General features: G+C 44.9%; 1 protein-coding gene across 1 annotated transcript; it reads right to left on the bottom strand.

Annotated features, from left to right (window-relative positions):
- Positions 1 to 11531: 11531 nt before the first annotated feature.
- HEY1 (hes related family bHLH transcription factor with YRPW motif 1) lies at positions 11532 to 17439 on the bottom strand. The gene is made up of 5 exons (XM_083517836.1): positions 17102 to 17439; positions 16292 to 16367; positions 16121 to 16204; positions 15885 to 15966; positions 11532 to 14416 (listed from the first exon to the last, which is right to left on the bottom strand). Exons 1-5 carry the CDS (start codon positions 17191 to 17193, stop codon positions 13830 to 13832), a joined length of 921 nt encoding a protein of 306 aa, XP_083373962.1. The 5' UTR covers positions 17194 to 17439; the 3' UTR covers positions 11532 to 13829.
- Positions 17440 to 19216: the final 1777 nt, after the last annotated feature.

Below are 19216 nucleotides of genomic sequence, written 5' to 3'. Positions count from 1 at the left end.
AGAAGAGCATTACATGTTCCATAGTCTCCAGGGCCGTGTCATTACAGGTGCATGTTCTATTTGCGATGGGAACTCTGGAATAACGACCCGACAGAACTGCTGTAGGAAAACAGTTGAGACGGGCACAGGTAAAGGCCCTTCGCTTAGCCTCCGAAGAAATTGTGAAGCAATATAGAGGGATCCCTTCAGGGGGTGGAATAGCTAGGGCTAGGCCTGAGCATGGCCCTCTTGCATAGGAAGCTGTGTTAGAGAAGTCAAGTTGCTGTAGTTTCTTTTTAATTGGAGGTAGGGCCGCCGGGCTGATATACTCTGAGTTAAGAACAGTTTTACAATTCAAATTGAGAAGGGAGCGGAGTTTGAGGTTAATTGTAGTTTTCCAAGGGGAGTTATGAATATCTCTTAGGATCAGATTGGAAAACCCACCTCTAATTCGAGCATCCGATGCTAATAGGTGGGAGCTATAGGAAATGGCTCGACTCCATGCTCGTTTTACAATTGAGGGCTGGGCGAACTCGAGTCGTAGGGCTGCACCTGAGACACATCTCGGGACGCCGGAAAGAGATCTCAGAAACATATGAAGAGGGCGATCCAAGTTAGCTGATATTGCTGTAGTCCATACTTCGCATCCATATAATAATTTAGGGACAACTTTGTCTCTTAGCCCCTCTACTGTTTAATCTCTATCTTCATGATGCAATTTCCACTTTGAAGCTAGCATCTAAGTACCCTCCTCACTTAGCAGGCCACTCCGTTGCTTCCCTTTTCTATGCTGATGATGCCGTCATCTTATCCAGAACAGCTGCGGACCTAGCAAATGCAGTTAATGCATTTATCGCCTATTGTAAGGCGGAAGCTCTTAATATTAATTATAAAAAATCGAAAGTCCTCCACTTCACTCGTTCCCGCAAACTCAAGCTGGAGCCGCTTAAGATCACAGGTGGCTACTTAGAAAAGGTAAAAGCCTTTAAATACCTAGGCTTAATATTCACTAATAATCTCTCCTGGACCACCCATCTACAATCTGCCTTCCTCGCTGCAACCACGACCTCTAACGCCATTGTCCGATTTTACCACCAGAAGGGCGGCAAACACCTTCCAGCAGCAATCCAAATATTGGCACGTTTTTGAAGGCATTCTGTCACTCTCCAATGGGAGGGGCACCTATGGGTGCATATGCACCTGCAGAGGCCTTCCCTTGGACTTAGTTTCCCCTCCCTCCCGAAATAAGGCTCGAAATGAGCATTCTCTCATAATCTGAGGTTGTGGTTGCTTGCAGCTCACAATAGCTTCTCCAGTTCACAAATGTGGCCAAAAAGGTTGGTGACCCCTGCTCCAGGGCATCGCACTACATGTATGTGTGAATGAATGAATTTTCATTTGGCAGATCCCCATTCATTTGTAATGTAACAATGAACAAACAAAGGGAGGGGGCGTCCTTCATATTGATATTTATTCATTTAAAAATGAGCATGCAACCCTAGTCAAAACCAAGAGGTTCCTATAAGAGAACCAGTGGAAGTTCCTGAATCACTTCTACAGCGCTACGAGACTAATGCTTCCATTTAATCGTCTTATATTCGAAGTAGCGCCATATGAGTTCAGTGGTAGGCCACATAACTTTGCATGCAGAAAGTTCTGTGAAGTGCTGGGAAAGACTCATTTGAAGACCTGGAAGCTGCCAGTCACAATCTGAGCTAGATGGTCCAGTGGTATGACTTAGCACAAGGCAGCTTCCTGTATTCCTATATTTTCAGTCAGTACTTTGTTAGCTGATTTTGGATCACATCTAGTGTAACGAAGCGGTGCACACATACCTGTCAATTACCTGGAAAAAGTGGGACATCCTGCCCCACCCTATCCCACTCCACCCTCCATGCCATTCGGAGCACCTTACTCTCATGTGATTTCGGACCAAGGTCTTGCCCCGAAAAGTGCTTTTTCCAGGTCCACAATCTCCCATGGGTCGCATGATTCACACTGGATTTCAGACTCAGAAGATGGTGCCATGTCATATTAGAGAGTATGCACATGTACACATGCACACAAGAGGGGAGAAGGAGAGCTGAGTGAGGGGAAATCATGTATTGAACTCTAGCCTCCGATCTAGCTATAGCTGGAAGCAAATATTCAGACAACAACTGAGGGCTGTGAATGTGGGTAAAAATTCCCATTGGCATCCAAAGATGCATCTGTCTGGGTCAACAGCAGAGAGCAGGGGCAGCCAGGTACACTTGCCCCAGGCCTCAGACGGCTAAGCTGGCTGGGGGGCTCCGAGAGGGACCAGCTGCTTTTTTATTGGAGTTTTATAACTGTATTCTAACATGACTCCCAACTCAGACCCCAGACAAGCTTTGCAAGGGTCTGGTCAACAGAGCTTAGATGAGCATCATGATAACAGATCAGAAGCACATTTCCACAGGAAACACCACACAGCGCTGTGCCATACTTTCAGAATCTAGTCTCAGGCTGAGTTCTCAGAAATCCTATGCCTGGATTGTGCCTCTTCAAAACTGGAAAGGGATCTTGCATGAGCGAATGTTCCTCAATCCAAAACCAAAAACCCAGACTTTAGAAAATTAGCAGGTCGCAAAAGACTCCAGCCACCACCCTTCCAAGATGGTGAATTTGCAAGTCAGTAACCTCATCACATGATCAAAGGTTACATTCAACTCAGAGCAGAGAACAATCATTAACCCATTTAGGAGCTTAGAGTCCCATAGTATGCCACTATGGGGGAAAACCATGTTAATCCTTCAGCGATAAGACATAGGCATTTTCCATTTTTGTGTGAATTAAACAATTATGCTTAACATTAAGCACATTCAAGTCATGCACAACCACGCATACACGTGGCCCTGGAAATCCGGAAGGAGGGGAGAGACCTGAAGAGCAACAACTGTCCCTCCGGCATGTGAGGAGACCCTTCCTAGAGGCCAAAGGGGACGTCTCCTTTGGGCTCTGGGTACAGGCTCCCCATGAGCTGAAGGCACTCCCCACTTAAGTGCATTTCATTTATGTGAGCAGGGGGCCAGAACATAACCCTCAAGTAAGTGGGGAGTCACCTGTATTTCAGAAATGTAAACAAAGAAACACAGAAGCACCTAAAAGGGCATAGAACAGCAGGATGTATTATTTTCTCCGCACATCCCTGCTCCACATACAGAGTGGGAGGGAGGGAAGAGTGGGCATTGGAACAAATACCACACAAAAATTCTCTGTTAAGGCTAAGAGAGAAACAGTGAGAGCTGCAGTGTTTTCAGTGGCCTGGACTCTCTTCATTACCTCATCTGTTGGCAACTGATAAATCTTTTTTTTTGCAAGATATAATATCAGACACATATATGATGCAGATTTCCCAGAGATAAGTCACAACTGTGGATCTCTCTTCTTCTACATCAATTTATCCCTGAGCATCTTCCAGAAAACCTGTAAGAGGCAATTCAAACATCCAAAACAACCAACCAACAAACAAACACTTATATTTGCAAATCATAAGTCCTATTAATGCTGTAGTCTTTTCTTAAAACACACACACACACATACACCAGGGCCTCATCTGATTTCACATTACATTTCTGAGGAACATGTAAAATCCTAGTTTATCGCCAGAGGGCAATATAGGATCATTAAATATGAAGAAATTGCTTTTTAAGGAAAATCAGGCAGAGGGAGCTGTGAATTGGCCAAAGCTGCGTCATTCTTGGGGTGAAGTTGTCCTTTAATGGTGATGAAGGATTATCAATTTTGCAGTCTGCTCATAGGAGTGTATGCACTCTGCTTGCATATTTGTAAACAAAGCAAATATTATTTTTAAAAATGCATGTACACATACAAAGCACATTCTTTCCCTCAAATAATCCTTGACACTGTAGTTTGCACCTCACAGAATTACAATTCCCAGCTGCCCTTAACAAATTCATTGTGGCGAAGCAGGGTGGGTATGTGTTTTGAATATGCTCTAAAGGCACCGTGTGTATGTCGCCCTAGTCTCCACAGCTCTTTTATTCAATGGAAACTAAGCCTTGTAAGTGCTGTTTTGGAAGTTCCTAGCTCTTAAAAAGAAAGAATGCATAACAATAACATTAGCAGCAGCCCCAAAGCGCGTTCAAAAGCCCTGAGCTTCTCATTCTCAGTCTATATATATCTCTCTCTCTGAGGTGAGTCTTTTTCTGGTAAACAGTAATAACAATACACTACAAGCACTGACCATTCCCTATGTGAATTATTTCAAGATCGGAATAGTCCATCTAAATATCTATGAATGGCCAAGTTAGAATGCATTTGCATTTTTGGCCAAAATGTTGCTCTATGCTACACAGGACTAGAACCTTTCTAAAGAATAGAATTCAGGCATTTGACAGGAACTCACGGAGGGAGATATAGGACTGCACACACTGGCCTCACCTTCAGCTTTGCCATCCCTTCATCCTAAGCCCTTCATACGTCGAGTGGGAAAGTCTGAAGGGAGCATTTCAATAGGTCCAACCAATTTGTCTTTAGAATCCTCAATCACATGGAGGATTCTGAGCGCATTCAGCAGAACACACGAATAGTCTGATGAAATGCATAAAATGAAGCTAGATCACCTAGCCTGTGCTTTCAGAACAGGAATGTCGCCATGCATCTAAAAGTAAATTACATACAGATCAACGTTGATCTGTTGAATGTTACCCACACGGGCTGATCTGCTCTGCCCATCTCCCCACCAACATGTTCAAAAGCAGGTGTGCCAATATACCCTGCAATTGAATCACAACAATTGCTCATGTAGTTGCACAGAAAGCTCTAGCAGCACTCGAATAAACCTGCCACTCATAGCCCTCCGCAGAGACCAGAAGCACAATAAGACACAGCGCTCCGGCTCTTTGAACTTTGTGTACCCTGTTGTGTTCAGCACACGCTTGCCGACCTACCTAGCGGCAACGTGCTAGGGCTGTGCATCTTCCTGTCACACACCACTCTGGAGAACGTCTCCTTTAGATGATGTTAGCTTGAGACAATGGCAAGAGCACTGAGCGAGCTGGAACTGGGAGGAGCTACTGCAAGTCAAGTGACAGATCAGCTCGCATTCACGTCTGATGTGAATCGTCTTAACAAAGTCAACCGGACGGCTGTTTGCAAGAGCTGCTTCCGTTTAGATTTGTTGTCAAGCCGAGTTACATCTCAGATATGGGCTGGGCCCATCCACTGGAAGGAGAAGACATCTGTTCTGGACAGCTGCTCCTGCAATGCTTCTTCCCTACAAATACACACACCCATTTTGCCATATGTTGTCAGACCCATCTCAGTAATATGCTGGCTCCTCAACATGCAAGGTCTTGTTGGAGCAGACTGCTTTAAGAAGCATGCTCTTAGAAATGCCTTTTCTTCTGAGCTTCAGATAATTGTGTTCTCGCATGCAAAAACACTCACAAGTACACCAGCTTGTTTTGCTTCCATCACATATCTCTAGCTAATTCTTAATAATAATAGACACCTTGCTATTATCTTGCTGTAATAATTTATCACCGTCTATATCGCTCTTCCTTTGCACCGTCATTTGTTTTGCCAGAAATGCATTTCATCCCTTCTTCCCCACCACCAGCACTGTTTTTTATATCTGTTTGTTCATTTTCTATTCATCGCTGCTGCTCTTTTCTCATATTCGAAAGGCTCTGAAAGAAGAAAAGGAATGGAAGAAAAAGCCAGTCATTTTAGCACTTGCTTTAATAAGCTACTTTCCCACTTGTTCTAACAACTAGTTATGAAAAGAAAACACAGATTTCTCAAGCATAATAATAATAATAATAATAATAATAATAATAATAATAATAATATCGTTCCTAAACCTATGACTGGTGAACATAATTACCATGTCTAGGCTCTCTCTGCAGTGATCCTCAGTTCATCTGAGTTATGGGTTTTGTCCTCAGCAACGATCCAATCTTCACACAAGTGGAAAGAACACAATACAGTGGTACCTCAGGTTACATAAGCTTCAGGTTACATACGCTTCAGGTTACAGACTCCGCTAACCCAGAAATAGTGCTTCTCGGTTAAGAACTTTGCTCCAGGATGAGAACAGAAATCGTGCTCCGGCGGCGTGGCAGCAGCAGGAGGCCCCATTAGCTAAAGTTGTGCTTCAGGTTAAGAACAGTTTCAGGTTAAGAACGGACCTCTGGAACAAATTAAGTACTTAACCTGAGGTACCACTGTAATAGACCAGAGACCAAGGCTTCTGATGGTGATCTTTGGGCTCCAGTAGGTTCATATGAGCTATTCAAGAGGCTTGGCTCCCAGTATGTGACGCCAAAAGGTTGGGTCCTAGCTATCATGAGGAACCAGCAAGATGAGGGGACAGAAGCCATAGCCAGTGATGGAGCTAGGAGACCCATTCCTCATGTGCTGTAAAAATGCAGCTACAGCCTGAGAATCCCCACTGCTGCTGCCGCTGCACCCTTGCCTTGGGAGCACAACTTCAGGCCTGCATAACCGATGAAACTATTGAACCAATAAGGATTACCTATTGTACAAGGCTAGTGTTTGTGATACTAGTCAAGGCCCATGACCTGTTTAGTGGTGGTAAAACAGTATTTGTTCGTAAGCACTTGAAAGAGCAATCAGCCTTTCAGAAGGGGCTTTTTTTCTTTGAGACACTTGTGGGACAAGAGGGGCTTAATGAATGGCTGAGAGGAGAGAGAGAGAGAGAGAGAGAGAGAGAGAGAGAGAGAGAGAGAGAGAAGAAGAAGAAGAAGAAGAAAAGCAAAGGCAGGTGTGTTCATTTTCTGGGGGTACTCAGGGGTGCACGGTGCTGGCACCCTTTTTTTCTAGAAGAAAAGCACTGGTGGTGTACAAAATATGGAACTTTTGCTCTGTGTTTCCATTTATCCTTCCATATTATAGTCAGTGTTAAGAATCCAAGTCGATCAACCTCAACACTGAAGCAGATCAGCTCACTGGGAATATCGCATGTAATAAGGCAACAGATGTAGCAAGGCAACACTTTGCTTTAAGTTTAACTGCTCATACATCATGAAAGCATGTGAGACTTTTTAAAACCACACCGCTGCTAAAAACCTGTTCAAGTCACACACAAGAAACCGTACAGAAGCCAATCGTTCTTGTGAAATGGAATATCGATGTTTTGTGTCAGTTTCAAGCGTGGGTGGGAGAGAATCCTCCTTTACCAAACAAAAGAGCTGCAGAAGCGTTTAAGGATTTCTCAGGAAGAAAGAAAAAAGAAAAGTTGAACTGTGCAAACCTTGATTACACTGTCATTTGTTTGCCAAGGTTGGATCTTTTTGTTGTTTGTTTGTTTCTGTTTTAAACGGACAGGCAATATATTTTATTACTGGGAAATGAGCTTAGCATTCTGCATAGGGTTTTCCAGGAGTCCATTCGTGCAACCAAAGTGGTCTGGCTAGCCTGCGAATTGAGTAGACCTGACCTGAGCTCAAGAGGTAATAAGGTGCTTGTGTGATTGCATTGCCATAGACATTCCTTTGCAATCCAAGCCATGTATATACCGCATTAGCCAGAGCAAGGTCAAAAGTCTGTGGAGCAGTCGCACAGCAAATGTGGATTGAGTTGCAAACGGGGCCTGTGGTGAAACAATTATCTTTTGAGTGTGTCAGGCAAGCAGTGACTTTGAACCACGGCTAAAACACATTGCAAACAATATGTCAGTGTTGTACTTCCCCTTTCATTCATTGGAAATTCCAGTATCAAGGACCAGACAGAGAGGCTTGGAGGACCACATTTACCCCCCTGGCCTTACACACACACACAAATACATGAATGGGGCTCTTAAGTCTTCTTCTCATTTTAATGTTAAACAATTATGGATTTGTGCCTTGATGATGGCCAATACGCTTCAGAGTTCTGCTTCTCGCAATTAATGTTCAAACTTTTTTTTTTTAGAGTCCAGGGCATTTACAATGATGTATTTTGCAATGCTTATGTTCCTAAAATGTGCATAACGTTATGTGATCATTATGATCAACTGAAGCACGTTTATAAAAGTATCCAAGAAATTTGAGCTTCCTCCTCCTAATTCTTAAATCAGCCTTGGACAAGGTGAAGCTCTTCTGATGTTTTGGACATCAGCCCCACCCAAGATATCATCCAAAACATCTGGAGGGAGCACAGAGATGAGACAGAAGCACTTCCAGTTTAAAAGTTTTGTTTTTCTTGTATAGGATAATAGCAGTTTTCTCTCTTTCTCTCCCTCTCAATAAAATACTATCTCCTTGCTATAATAATCCATCTGTTTCATGGAGTGCTGTGCTGACTACATACACTTCCCCCAGAAAGGAAGCCCCTTTTCAATAAGGACCATTCAGTACTAGTACAGGATTTCCCCTTGTTGTTTATAGCTTCCTTTTAAAAAACGATGCAATAATGCTCAAATAAAATTCAAAGGGGGAAACTACAGACAGTGAGGCATCGATATGATGCAAGGGACATTGTTCAACTTAATGGATGTATTCCTTGCAAAGTAATACAGAGAACTGCTATTTTTAACATATCATCATAATGCTGGGTACATTGGGGTGCCATACCTCCGGAATTTCCTGGACATAGCCGGAATACTGCAGTTGGAAGCAGTGCCCGGGTGGAAATCGCTAAAATGTCAGGGAAAATCCAGACATATGGCAACCCCTGTCAGCAGTGTCCTTTTTGGTGATTTTCCTTTAAAATAGCTCAAAAACTTTGCCAAGAAAAGCTCAACAGCTTTTGTGTCCCGATTACATTCCCTTTCCATCGTACTTGTGTGTGTACAATGCTGTAAACTATAGAAATTGCAAAGTGCATCTATACACCCAGCATTCAGGTTCGTTAAATGTGGCCTTCATCAACTGGTGAGAATGGGAATGATAATGAATGGCACCCTCCTCATCTTGGAAGTGACTCAAGTTGGAATGAGTTGTAGGGGCCCTCGGACTGGAATGCCCAGTTAGGACTTTCCAGTAGAGGGTATTTATGCTCCATCCATCCACCCTTCTTCCTCTTTGTCTTCACAGAGCAACCTCCCACCCTCTTTTAAACTGCAAGCTTTAATTCCTGAGTAGGAATTTTGGAGCGAACCCCTGATTGGCACCTGGGACTCCTGTATTTTGCCTGTTTAATACTGTAGGGTTGCAGTTGGCTTGGTTGTTTTGGCCTGTTTTGCATTCTGTGCTGGCTAGTGAAGGAGGTTATGATAACAGTCGACTGTACCCTGAGGCATTTTTGGATAGAGGACACTCAGAAGTTACCACCCAAAGCACATGGCTTTGGGGGTCTTGTCCCTTCTAGGCCAGGGATGCAAGCCTGGAGCATGTTTACAGCTCATACCCCCCAGGGTTCATCTAGTAAGGAGGAAAGTTTATATCCCATTCCTTGGCTGGGGAGTTACAAAATGTGTGTATAAACATGCCCAGAGGTGGGGGGGGGATTGCCCCACAGCTCCTGAGCGAACTTCAACTTCAAATGGTTATTTTGTAGATCTTCTAATTTTATTTATTTTGCAATAATGTAACCTTTCCTCCAACATTTTCTGGGTGTAAGAGCAATAAGACTTAAATAGGGATTCGGTTTATAATGGGGGAAAGTGTCATAGTTTATGAGCTTTTGTTTCCCACAATAATGTTGTCATTATCTGCAGATGTGGAGACCATCTTATCAGGAAGTCTGCTCTGCAAGATGAAATCAGGTCTTTTCATGGCAGCACCTAACCCTTTGATACTCTCCCCACACCACCACCCATTGCATCCCCGACCTGTTGAAGACCTTCATTTTCCAACAAGGAGGAAAAAAAAGGTTTGTTTTTATCTCATTCTGTGTCTGTATGTGTACTGGATCTGAATTTGTTTTTATATGTGAAATCATTGTAAGTATTTTCATTGTTATTTTTATTATTAAATTGCTTTTAAATGTTTTGGGAATCAATTCAGGCATAGCATGAAATGAGTATGTCTTATGTTAAAGAGGGCATTCCTACTTGTTCAAACAATGCAGAGTTGTGTAGCCTCGTAAAAGACCAATTTATTACAGTCCATGCTGTTATGGACTAGATTCTAATTCCTGAGATGGAAAGTTTTCCTGAGTTTTGAAGTAGATAAAACACATGGATGTAGAGAGAGTCATGTTAGCTGTGAGGTACAAGGAAAGTGAAATACAAGAAATACAGTGATAATTGAATGTATGTAAAGTAGACTCTTCCTAAAGCACAAAACCTTCCCTTCACAATTATGATACAGGAGCACTTGGTCTGCCTTCTCCAACCTCCATCTTTTGGGATCTCCCATCATCTCCAACCATCTGCCATGGTGCCTGTGGCTAATAAAAGCTAGTAGCTGAGTATCTAGAAGGCACTACGTTGGGAAAAGCCAACCTACAAAGATTGTTGCAGGCAGGTAAGCAAGACAAATTATATTGCTGGATTGACATGCTACTTAAAGCAACCAGGTCCACACCAATCTTCTGCCAATTGGCACCATTCCATTGTAAAAGATAACTGGCAGCCTTACTTAATATGAGATTTTTTAAAATAATTTTAAAATAATTTTTAAATAATTTTTTTAAATAATTTTCAGGAGTGGGGAACCTGTGGCCCTCCAGATATTGTTTGACTAAAGCATCTATCATGCTCAGCCATTGGCAATGCCGGCTGGTATGGAGCCAAACAACCCTGTTCTAGGTACATCCACACACCCTGTGCCATAGTATTCAGTGAACCAAGGCAACATTGAGCAATTTGGGGAATCTCCCTTCTATGTTCCTGTAGAATTAGATTGTCAGCTCATTTCCTAAACATGCAGGTGCTGCCTTAAGTAACTATACAATTAGCAGAAATCCAACCTGTGGAGCTCATATCACATACTTGCAATGACACAACCATGTTTATTTAATTTCTTTGTGCCACTTTGGGGGTGGGAGAAGGGGGACACTTTGTGGGGGAAATGCCTAACATAAATCATGGAAGACCAGAAGGTTTCAGAACACCAATAAGGAAAGTAGCCTTGTTCATGTTGGGTTTCAATGCCACCCACCAACTAGACCTGCCTATCCCTGGCAGGTGGGCCCCAAGAGATGCTACAACCAAAAGGAATGCAGTCCTCAACATGAAACATCTGTCCACCCCTGGAACAAAGCTTCCCCATGTACAAGTTGCAAAAGGCAAGGTCTCCAATTCAGTAAACAAGGTTTATGCGCAATCAGCTGTACCTATACAGGGTTTGTTAAAACCTTCAGAATAATAAGTAAAGCTGGGGCAGTAGGTTCAAACCAGATTTTCTGTCTCTTACATCCCACCCAACACTGAACACGTGAACAGTGCTCTCTTCTTCTATTGCAGAAATGAACTATCAAATTTTCAGTTATTTTTAACGTCCGCTTCATGAACAATGTCTTGAAATATCACTTCATGGCCCAAAATTAGAAAACAGAACAGCAAAACAGAAGATGCACTGAATGGTACACTTAAAGCAACACACACAAAGGTAATTATACCATAATCTGTTTAAAACACACTTTTTCTCTCATGTAGCTAGACAAACTTGCCAGTCAACTTTTTTTTTTTTTTTGTTCTCAATTCTTTTATTTAGGCACAATGCAAATACAAAAGTGATCAAATCCAATTTGGTGGAACCCTCTTTAGTCATTTAAAGAAACAAGCCTGTTGAGAATAGATAGGGATCCTCTTCAGATTACCCTCTTGAATTCATTTTAAACCCTACAAAAAATGCAGTGACTACGGTACTTTTCTGCACAGTATGTATATACATCACAGCAATCAATTTTGTGGCTATCCATAGCTGCTGCTCACCTGGTTTTTGACCTGGGATGCAGGATCACTGTACTACAAAATCCCACATTCTGTGATGTGAAAACCACAATCATACTAGAAGGATAAAGTATGCAGATTTAGACAAACCGAACTATGATTCAGTATCTTAATTTTGGTTGTATTTTTAAACATAGAATAATCACTTTCATTTTCTCCAGTTTTGCTTGCTCTGAACAGAACATTATGTAACAATAGAAATGCAGGCTCAAGAAACATTAATGAGGAGCATTGGGAGGCAACTAAAACTTGTGCTGGACCAAATTTTCACTTCTCAACTAATGGAAGGCCATATAAAGCCTTCAAGTTTCTATGTACTGGATAGCAGCTCTTTATGCAATTGGTTTTTTTGGGGGGGGGTTAATGCTGAAACTTGCTTTAAAAAAACAAAACTTTGCTCAAGTTCTCAAAGGAACTATTAGATTCTATGTCAGCGGCCATGTTTTCCAATCACAGTTATGACCACAACATTACAGCTTTTTATGGGATACAGCTAAGTGTGTGATGGATGTCTACCAGATTGCAACCTTCAAACACACCAATAAAGCATGGGACAAGGAACTGTGGCTTTCCCTACCTATTCTGCCCCTTGTCCATCCAGCTATCCCATACCTGCAGGCAGAAGCAAGATTATTTCCATGTCCAGTCAAGAAAGGCAAGGCAGACTATTGGGTAGTGTCCACCATTAGTCATCCTCAGAATAGACCCAGTGAAATTTATGGACACGACTCATTTCAGTGGGTCTAATCTGAACAGAATAAAGTTGGACACAACTCTTAGTCATCATGACTCACGTCAAGTCCCACTGAATGAAACCCAAGTGCAACCAACTTAATTTAGATGCAACTCCTGTTCTCTGGATTGGAACTTGGCACATCTGCTTGCATGAACTTCGAGTTGAAGACACATCCTACGTTCCAGCAACATGGCAGACAATGGTCTGTGTCCCCACATCCCCAAACCCAGCACAATCTATCCCCAAAGCTCTAATGTTAATAATCCCTCCATCTTAAAAAGCAAAACAAAAAACATCCAATGGATTGGAGCTGGACGAACTTGGTTGAACTTAGTTGCAGTGATAAAGCTTCTAGAATTAGGATTTGACCTGCAACTTTTTAGTGTTGTTTGCCCCAATGGAAGAAAACCGCAACGAAATTTGGCACAAGAAACAGAACAGTGATTCTGTAATTGGGATAAATATACCTATTGGGGAGAAGGATAAACTTGCAAGGCAGACTGAAGCACTGCACTAGTCACAGAAAGATTCTATTCTTCTTAGAATACTGATGGAGAACCAGTGACCCTCAAGGTGTTGTTATACTAGAGCTCCTATCATCCCCTGAACATTAGCCATGCCATAGCTGTCAACTTTTCCCTTTTCTTGTGAGGAATCCTATTTGGAATAAGGGAATTTCCCTTTAAAAAAGGGAAACGTTGACAGCTATGAGCCATGCTGGCTGGGGCTGATGGGAGCTCCAGAGGCCCACAGGTCCACCACCAACATCTGAGATAAAGCTGGTCCATCTGATTTGTCAACGCTTTTGCTCGGAAATACAAAAGTCAAAACATAGTTTACAAACAATATCTCCCTTGAAAAACATTTCAGTATCACAAAACCCCCACAACCAAACAAAAATGTGAGTTAAGGCTCTGTTTTTCTGGGGGGGGGGGGGGAAGAAAGGCGAAAATTCTACTCTTTAAAAAAAAGATCCAGTGTTTTCAGACAAACAGGATCATTTGAGAAATGCCACTAAGATAACGAACGAGTCAGCAAAATTCTATTTTATTATCATTTTTAAATTAACATCTATGAAGATTTTACAAAAAATGGATAAACTTCTGGCAACTGCTGGTTTTTAAAATCTGCTAATAGAAAGCAGGGTGGGGAGAAACATTTTCTTTGTACAAACTCTGTTAAAACTGGAACTGTACCTTTGATAACAAACTGTTAAAAGGAGTTCAGATGCCCCAGCTCAGCTGGCTAGTTTACAGACAACGCACCCCTTCACCACCCTGCTAGTTCTTAAAATGCACCAATCTCCGTTCCCCATGGTCTGTAAGGTTTGCCAAGGCCGGCCGACTGTGCCGGTGTAGACGGGCTGAGAGCATTGGGGGACAACAGATGGAACGAACCAAAAGAAAAGGGGAATGCAGACAGGGAAGCCATGGAAGACAGCAAGGGAGGAGAGAGTTTAGAAGCTGAAGTGACCACGGGAAGCACTGGTCCAATGCTGCCATTAGGGGGCGCTCTCAGTGAAGATGATTCAGCATGGGGAGCCCCACTTCTGCTGTGGTGATGATGACCTTCTGTGGAAGTTGCGCTGCCGCTCGTAGTAGTATGCCCGTTCTGAGGCAGCAGTAGTGGGTGGGAGATGTGGGGATGATGTCCAAAGGCACTGCCCCAAGGGATGTGTCCAAGCCCTGTATGGGAACTGCTTGCGGCTTCCCTCTGAGAGGCGTAATTATTCAGGTGAGACACAAGGCGGACACGGAGAGGATCAGAAGTGTCCAGACCTTCGATGATGCTCAGGTAGCGGGCAACTTCGGCCAAACACTCTCGGAAGCCCAGACTTCGATAGTCCATAGCAAGAGCGTGAGCATCAAAGTAGCCTAGAAGAAAGGAAGAGAAGGAAGAGTGATGTCTTAAGCATGGGCAGCAATTTCCATTCCTCATTTGAGGCCGTCTCTCTCAAGAAGATGGGTTTTCTCCAGGGCATGCCCCACTAAAGATGTGCTACTCCACATTCACTTTATAGAAACCCATGAGCAATAGAAATATTGTTCAGACCGTCATGAAGCAAAGTGTCTGGCAAGTACACTTCACGTCTCATTGTGACTGTGCCCATAATTTTTATTTTATTTTATATTCCACCTTTCTTCCAGCATGGAACCCAAGGCAGCATATAGGTGCAAAGCTGGTTATTTCGAGAAGCCAAATCTCATGAATGAGAACAGGATCTGGAATTCAGTGATCTGCTCCAAGTCCACACAGACCCAACCTCAAAACAGCCAATAAGCATTTGTGATGTTCTCAGCAAAGAGTCTAAGCGCCAGTTAAAAGTCCACAATCAATCAAGATACTCTGAAGCACAAACTCCAGGGTTTTTTTATGGGATTGTTCTGCAGTCACTGGGTTATGAAGTACACTCCAAGATTTGCTGCTACTATCCACCAGTATATGGTTTATTACAAGCTTAATAACAGCATATTAAACATTTGGAATGACTACTATATAGATATATATGCACACATGCTGGTCTCTTCTTCCATACCTCTTTTACCATTTTGTTAAATGTATGTCCTGTCTTTTGGCCCATCAGGAGCCTTCATTGTGGCTCACGGATTATAATCTTAGCAGCTCAGCTACCAACAGCCTTTAAGATACTAGAACAAAATGAAAAATACTAAATGGCTGAGACAGTGACATGTACATGAGATCCAGTGCCTTTGGCACACAGGAATTAGCTGAAGATCCCTCCAGCCAAAGGGAAATCATGCACAGCCAGATCCTTCACAAACTTAATTGGCTGTACTTTCCACTGAAGTTAGCAAACGAACACAAAATTGTGCTTGCCAAACACAAATACATCCTGCCCTTCAGGTGAGATCCATACCTCACTTATTTTGAAGTAGAGCTTTTACCATTTAGACTGCTAGGTAGTAAGCAGGCTGCAGGTGTGCTGCTAGAGGGTGGCTGAATTTTGAACAAATCTATTACAACACACAGGCAGTGGGACCTGCAATGAGATGTTGCAGTGCCGCATGCTTCCACTCAGTTCCAGCCAGCCAGCCATGCTCTTTCCAGGATACTCCAATCCATTCCCCTTCTTTGCCCACTCCTCCCTGCAACAGTCAGTCAACATCCCATGGCCATTCCTTCCTGAGCTGTTGTGGAAGGACACCCCCCCACACACACACCTTAAGAGCTTTCCCCACCTTTTTAGTACTTCCAGAAACCTTGGGTCTCCCCCAAGCTCAACAATGATGCTTCGCTTTGGCTACCTAGGGAACCACACTCAGAAAATCTGATCGGGATTAGTACACAGAATTGACTTCCATGCCAGGTTAAGGATCTTACCTTTCCCCCCTGCTGTGTGCAACATTTTCAGGTGATCCACGGTCATCTGCAGGATTTCAGCTTTCTCCAGTTTAGCTGATCCCTAAGAAATTGAAGGCAAAGATCAGCATAAAGGCAGCTGGATTCAAGCCAAGGGAAAGAGGCAGCACAGAAATAGCACACTGCTGCCTAATAATACTGCACCCGAATTGCAGCATCCCACCCCTCACATACACAGAGGGCTGCCTCAAAATTACCTGCTTTTCAAAAGCACTAGGCACCAGCCTCCTCAGCTCTGACAAGCTATTGTTGATCCGATCCCTGCGGCGTTTTTCAATAATCTGAAAGGGAAGCAGGAATATTTTTCAAGGGGGCTTCAAGCAGAGCAGAAAGAGAAGGGACTTCAAGCACAGCAGAAAGAGACCTACCCCTCTGCGTCTTTTCCGAGCCAGAATTTGGGAAGTGGTGGTTGGAGACATGGAACCTGGAGCGGAGCTCAAGTTTCTGAAACCAGCAAGAAAGAAATCGGGCGTCAATACTGAGAAGGCACAGAAAAGGAGTGAGGTTGGGGAGCAGTGATTTCCACAAGAAACAGCTGGAAAGCCTGTAGGCACATAAATAGTTGTAGCACAGAAACGCCTGGGTAATCCCAGGTAACCCAGTGCCAAATGCAGAGCATGGGCAGCAGGCAATGGAGCATGGTTTAATTTGTGCAAAGACCCATCCTTTTCCTCCCGTTTTCAATGCCAAGATTCGCCGTCTGGCCCTGTGCCACCAGGCAAGTGTGTGTCAGGTTGCAGCCGCAGTCTTCCGGAAAGTGAGAAGACGACCTAGAATGAGGTTGCCTTGAGTGAGTGCAGAGGGCCTTTCCTTCGCCACCAAATGAATCTAGCCAGAAGCACCCTCCTTTCCTTAAAATAAAGGCGTCCAAATCAAGAGGGTGAGATCCTTCGCCCCACCCCCGATTCCCCGTGTGTTTTGTTTTAATGCACCAACATTACTCTGAATTAACTCCCGCTGAGCGGGACCGGGCTTACTCCCGGGTAAGTGCGCACAGGATCGAAGCCGCAGCACGGGCGGCCGCGGAGATGGTTGTCTCTGCGTGTCAGCAGCGGGAGTTTGCCTACAGCTTCAACCCTGCACCTGGCAGAGACCAACTCGGACCAAGTGCCACTGCTGTGCCAGGGGCTGGGGACCCCTCCCGGCCTCCCCGCGGCCCGACCCCCCAGCACCCTCACCCATTCTCGTCTCCGCTCTCCTTCTCCACCTCGATGGGCTCATCCAGCTCCTCGCTGTCGGAGGAGCTGTAGTCCGGGTGCGAGCGCTTCATGCTGCTGCTGCTGCCGGCTCCCTCTAAACAATCGTCCGGAATGGCGAGGGGAGGTCCTGCTCCTGCTGCCCGCCTGGTGCGAACGAGCGGCGATTCCCCGGTGCCAGCTCAGCGCGCCCTCTGCTCCCACCGCCGACGCCGCTCGCCCTCTGGCTCCGTCTCCCCCATCGCGTTCCCACGCTTCGCCTCTTACCCGGGGGAGGGGCAGCCTGGGAGGCGCGCCAAGCGCTCCCGGCTCCAGGCAACTCCGAGCAGCCGACATACCGCCCTAGCGCCTCCGATTGGCTGCGCCCCCGCCGCCCTGAGCCAATGGCCGCCGACTCAGGGAGATACTCGACGGCACGCCCTCTCGCCCGCCGCCGCTCATTGGCTGGAAGCGTTAGGATGTGCTACACGGCCGCGTTCGAAGCTCCTCTCCGGTTCCCTCCTCCGCCTCCGCCCACGCCGACCTCCCCGCGCTTGTGCAACTGGCTGGGCTCGGGGCCAGTTGGGGACCTGCGGAGCCACACGCGTGGCCGGGCGGCCGTGGGAAAGTTGCTCTGTGCCCGGCTGGCGGCCAAGCGGGGCCGGCGGCGGCGGCGGCACTGAGCGGGGCGTGCAGGAGCGGCGGCTGCCGCGTGTGAACCTCCCCTGGGCGCGGGGTGGAGCGGCGGTGGCACTCGGGCCAACGGCGGCTGTTGCGCTGAGTTGCCTGTTCTCAGCCACCGGCGCCGCGGCGCGGAGCCCAGCCGGGGATGAGCCCGAGTGATCGCTAACAACGCGGGAGCCCGCAATTCGCTCTCCGGCTTTGCCTGCTGTCGGGCATTTGTTGCGCTTGCGATGAAGAATCGCTTGTAGGTTCAGCAGCAGCACTTCACTCCGCGTAGGGCCCGACCCTAGGGCGTTTTAGAAAACGGCGCGCTGCCCGCAGTTCGTGCACACGTCCAGCTGGTCGCTTCCTGACGGCGACTGGTAGCAATTCTCTACACGTTTGCGTGCGAGTAAACTGCATTCAAAACAATGGAAGTTTCCTCCGAATAGACTGGTATAGAGTTGTGCTCTGTATCACAAGCGGTAACTTATAACTGACGTATAGAGTCAGTTTACATGCCCCTTTCAGTTGCTAAAAACATGTCAATCAAGTGACATGCTAGTTACAGATAGGTAGCCGTGTTGGTCTGCCATAGTCAAAATAAAATTTTCCTTCCAGTAGCACCTTAAAGACCAACTAAGTTAGTTCTTGGTATGAGCTTTCGTGTGCATGCACATGTGTATCTGAAGAAGTGTGCATGCACACGAAAGCTCATACCAAGAACTAACTTAGTTGGTCTTTAAGGTGCTACTGGAAGTGACATGCTAGTTATTTCATAATTCAGGACACTGTAGACTAAATTCAATGTTTTGTATATATATAAAGTTAACCATAAATATGGGCTGCACTTGGGGGGAGGGAATTGACTGCTCAGTCAGCAAGGCAATTGTGAACTGAGTTGTCCCCAACCTTGTCTGCATAGTAGAAGTGAGCCAGAAAACCATTCATTGTAGATAAAGATCTGAAATCATCTCATGTAGTTCTTTCTATTCATGAAAAAGTTGGGCCGGCCCTACTTTGTACCTGGGTGGACGATTTGAAAAACCCCATAACTGTCAGCCTTTGTTCCTATAAGGGAAGGTTGGTAAATAAAATACATAAAGATGAAATGCGACCAACCTGGTTTGAACCATCCTTGCAGCCCAAGCTGTAACATTGGCATGTTTACCCGACGGACCTCCTTTTGCCTGTTCTTTTCTTCCTTTTATCCCCATTCTCATTTTTAACTCTTGTATAGCTGTGGCCTGTTGGCTTTGCTAATAAAGTTTTGATTTGATTTGATTTGGCATGTAAGCCTCCATGCTGCCTCTACTGTCGCCTGCGAACTACCGATAATCTTACTTTGGCACTAAAATGCTCAGACTCTAGAAACCCTGACGTACGCATGTCCCTAGATATGTTTGTGCTAAATCGCTTACTGCATTTAATCATAGAAGTTGGCTGTAATGATTT

This window comes from Podarcis liolepis (genome assembly GCF_965112155.1).
Source record: "Podarcis liolepis genome assembly, chromosome: 8".
In the NCBI taxonomy this organism is placed as follows: Eukaryota; Metazoa; Chordata; class Lepidosauria; order Squamata; family Lacertidae; genus Podarcis; species Podarcis liolepis.
Note: the sequence above shows the minus strand (reverse complement) of the source record. Positions and strands in the feature narration are given on the sequence as shown.

Bases quoted from the DNA above. Each gene is read 5' to 3' on its own strand.
- HEY1 (XM_083517836.1), bottom strand. From the start codon at position 17,193: ATGAAGCGCTCGCACCCGGACTACAGCTCCTCCGACAGCGAGGAGCTG. The intron at 16,368-17,101 runs GTGAGGGTGCTG...TGCTGGTTTCAG, and splicing joins GAGAGCGGAGACGAGAATGG to AAACTTGAGCTCCGCTCCAG. The intron at 14,417-15,884 runs GTAAGATCCTTA...CCTTTCTTCTAG, and splicing joins GCACACAGCAGGGGGGAAAG to GCTACTTTGATGCTCACGCT.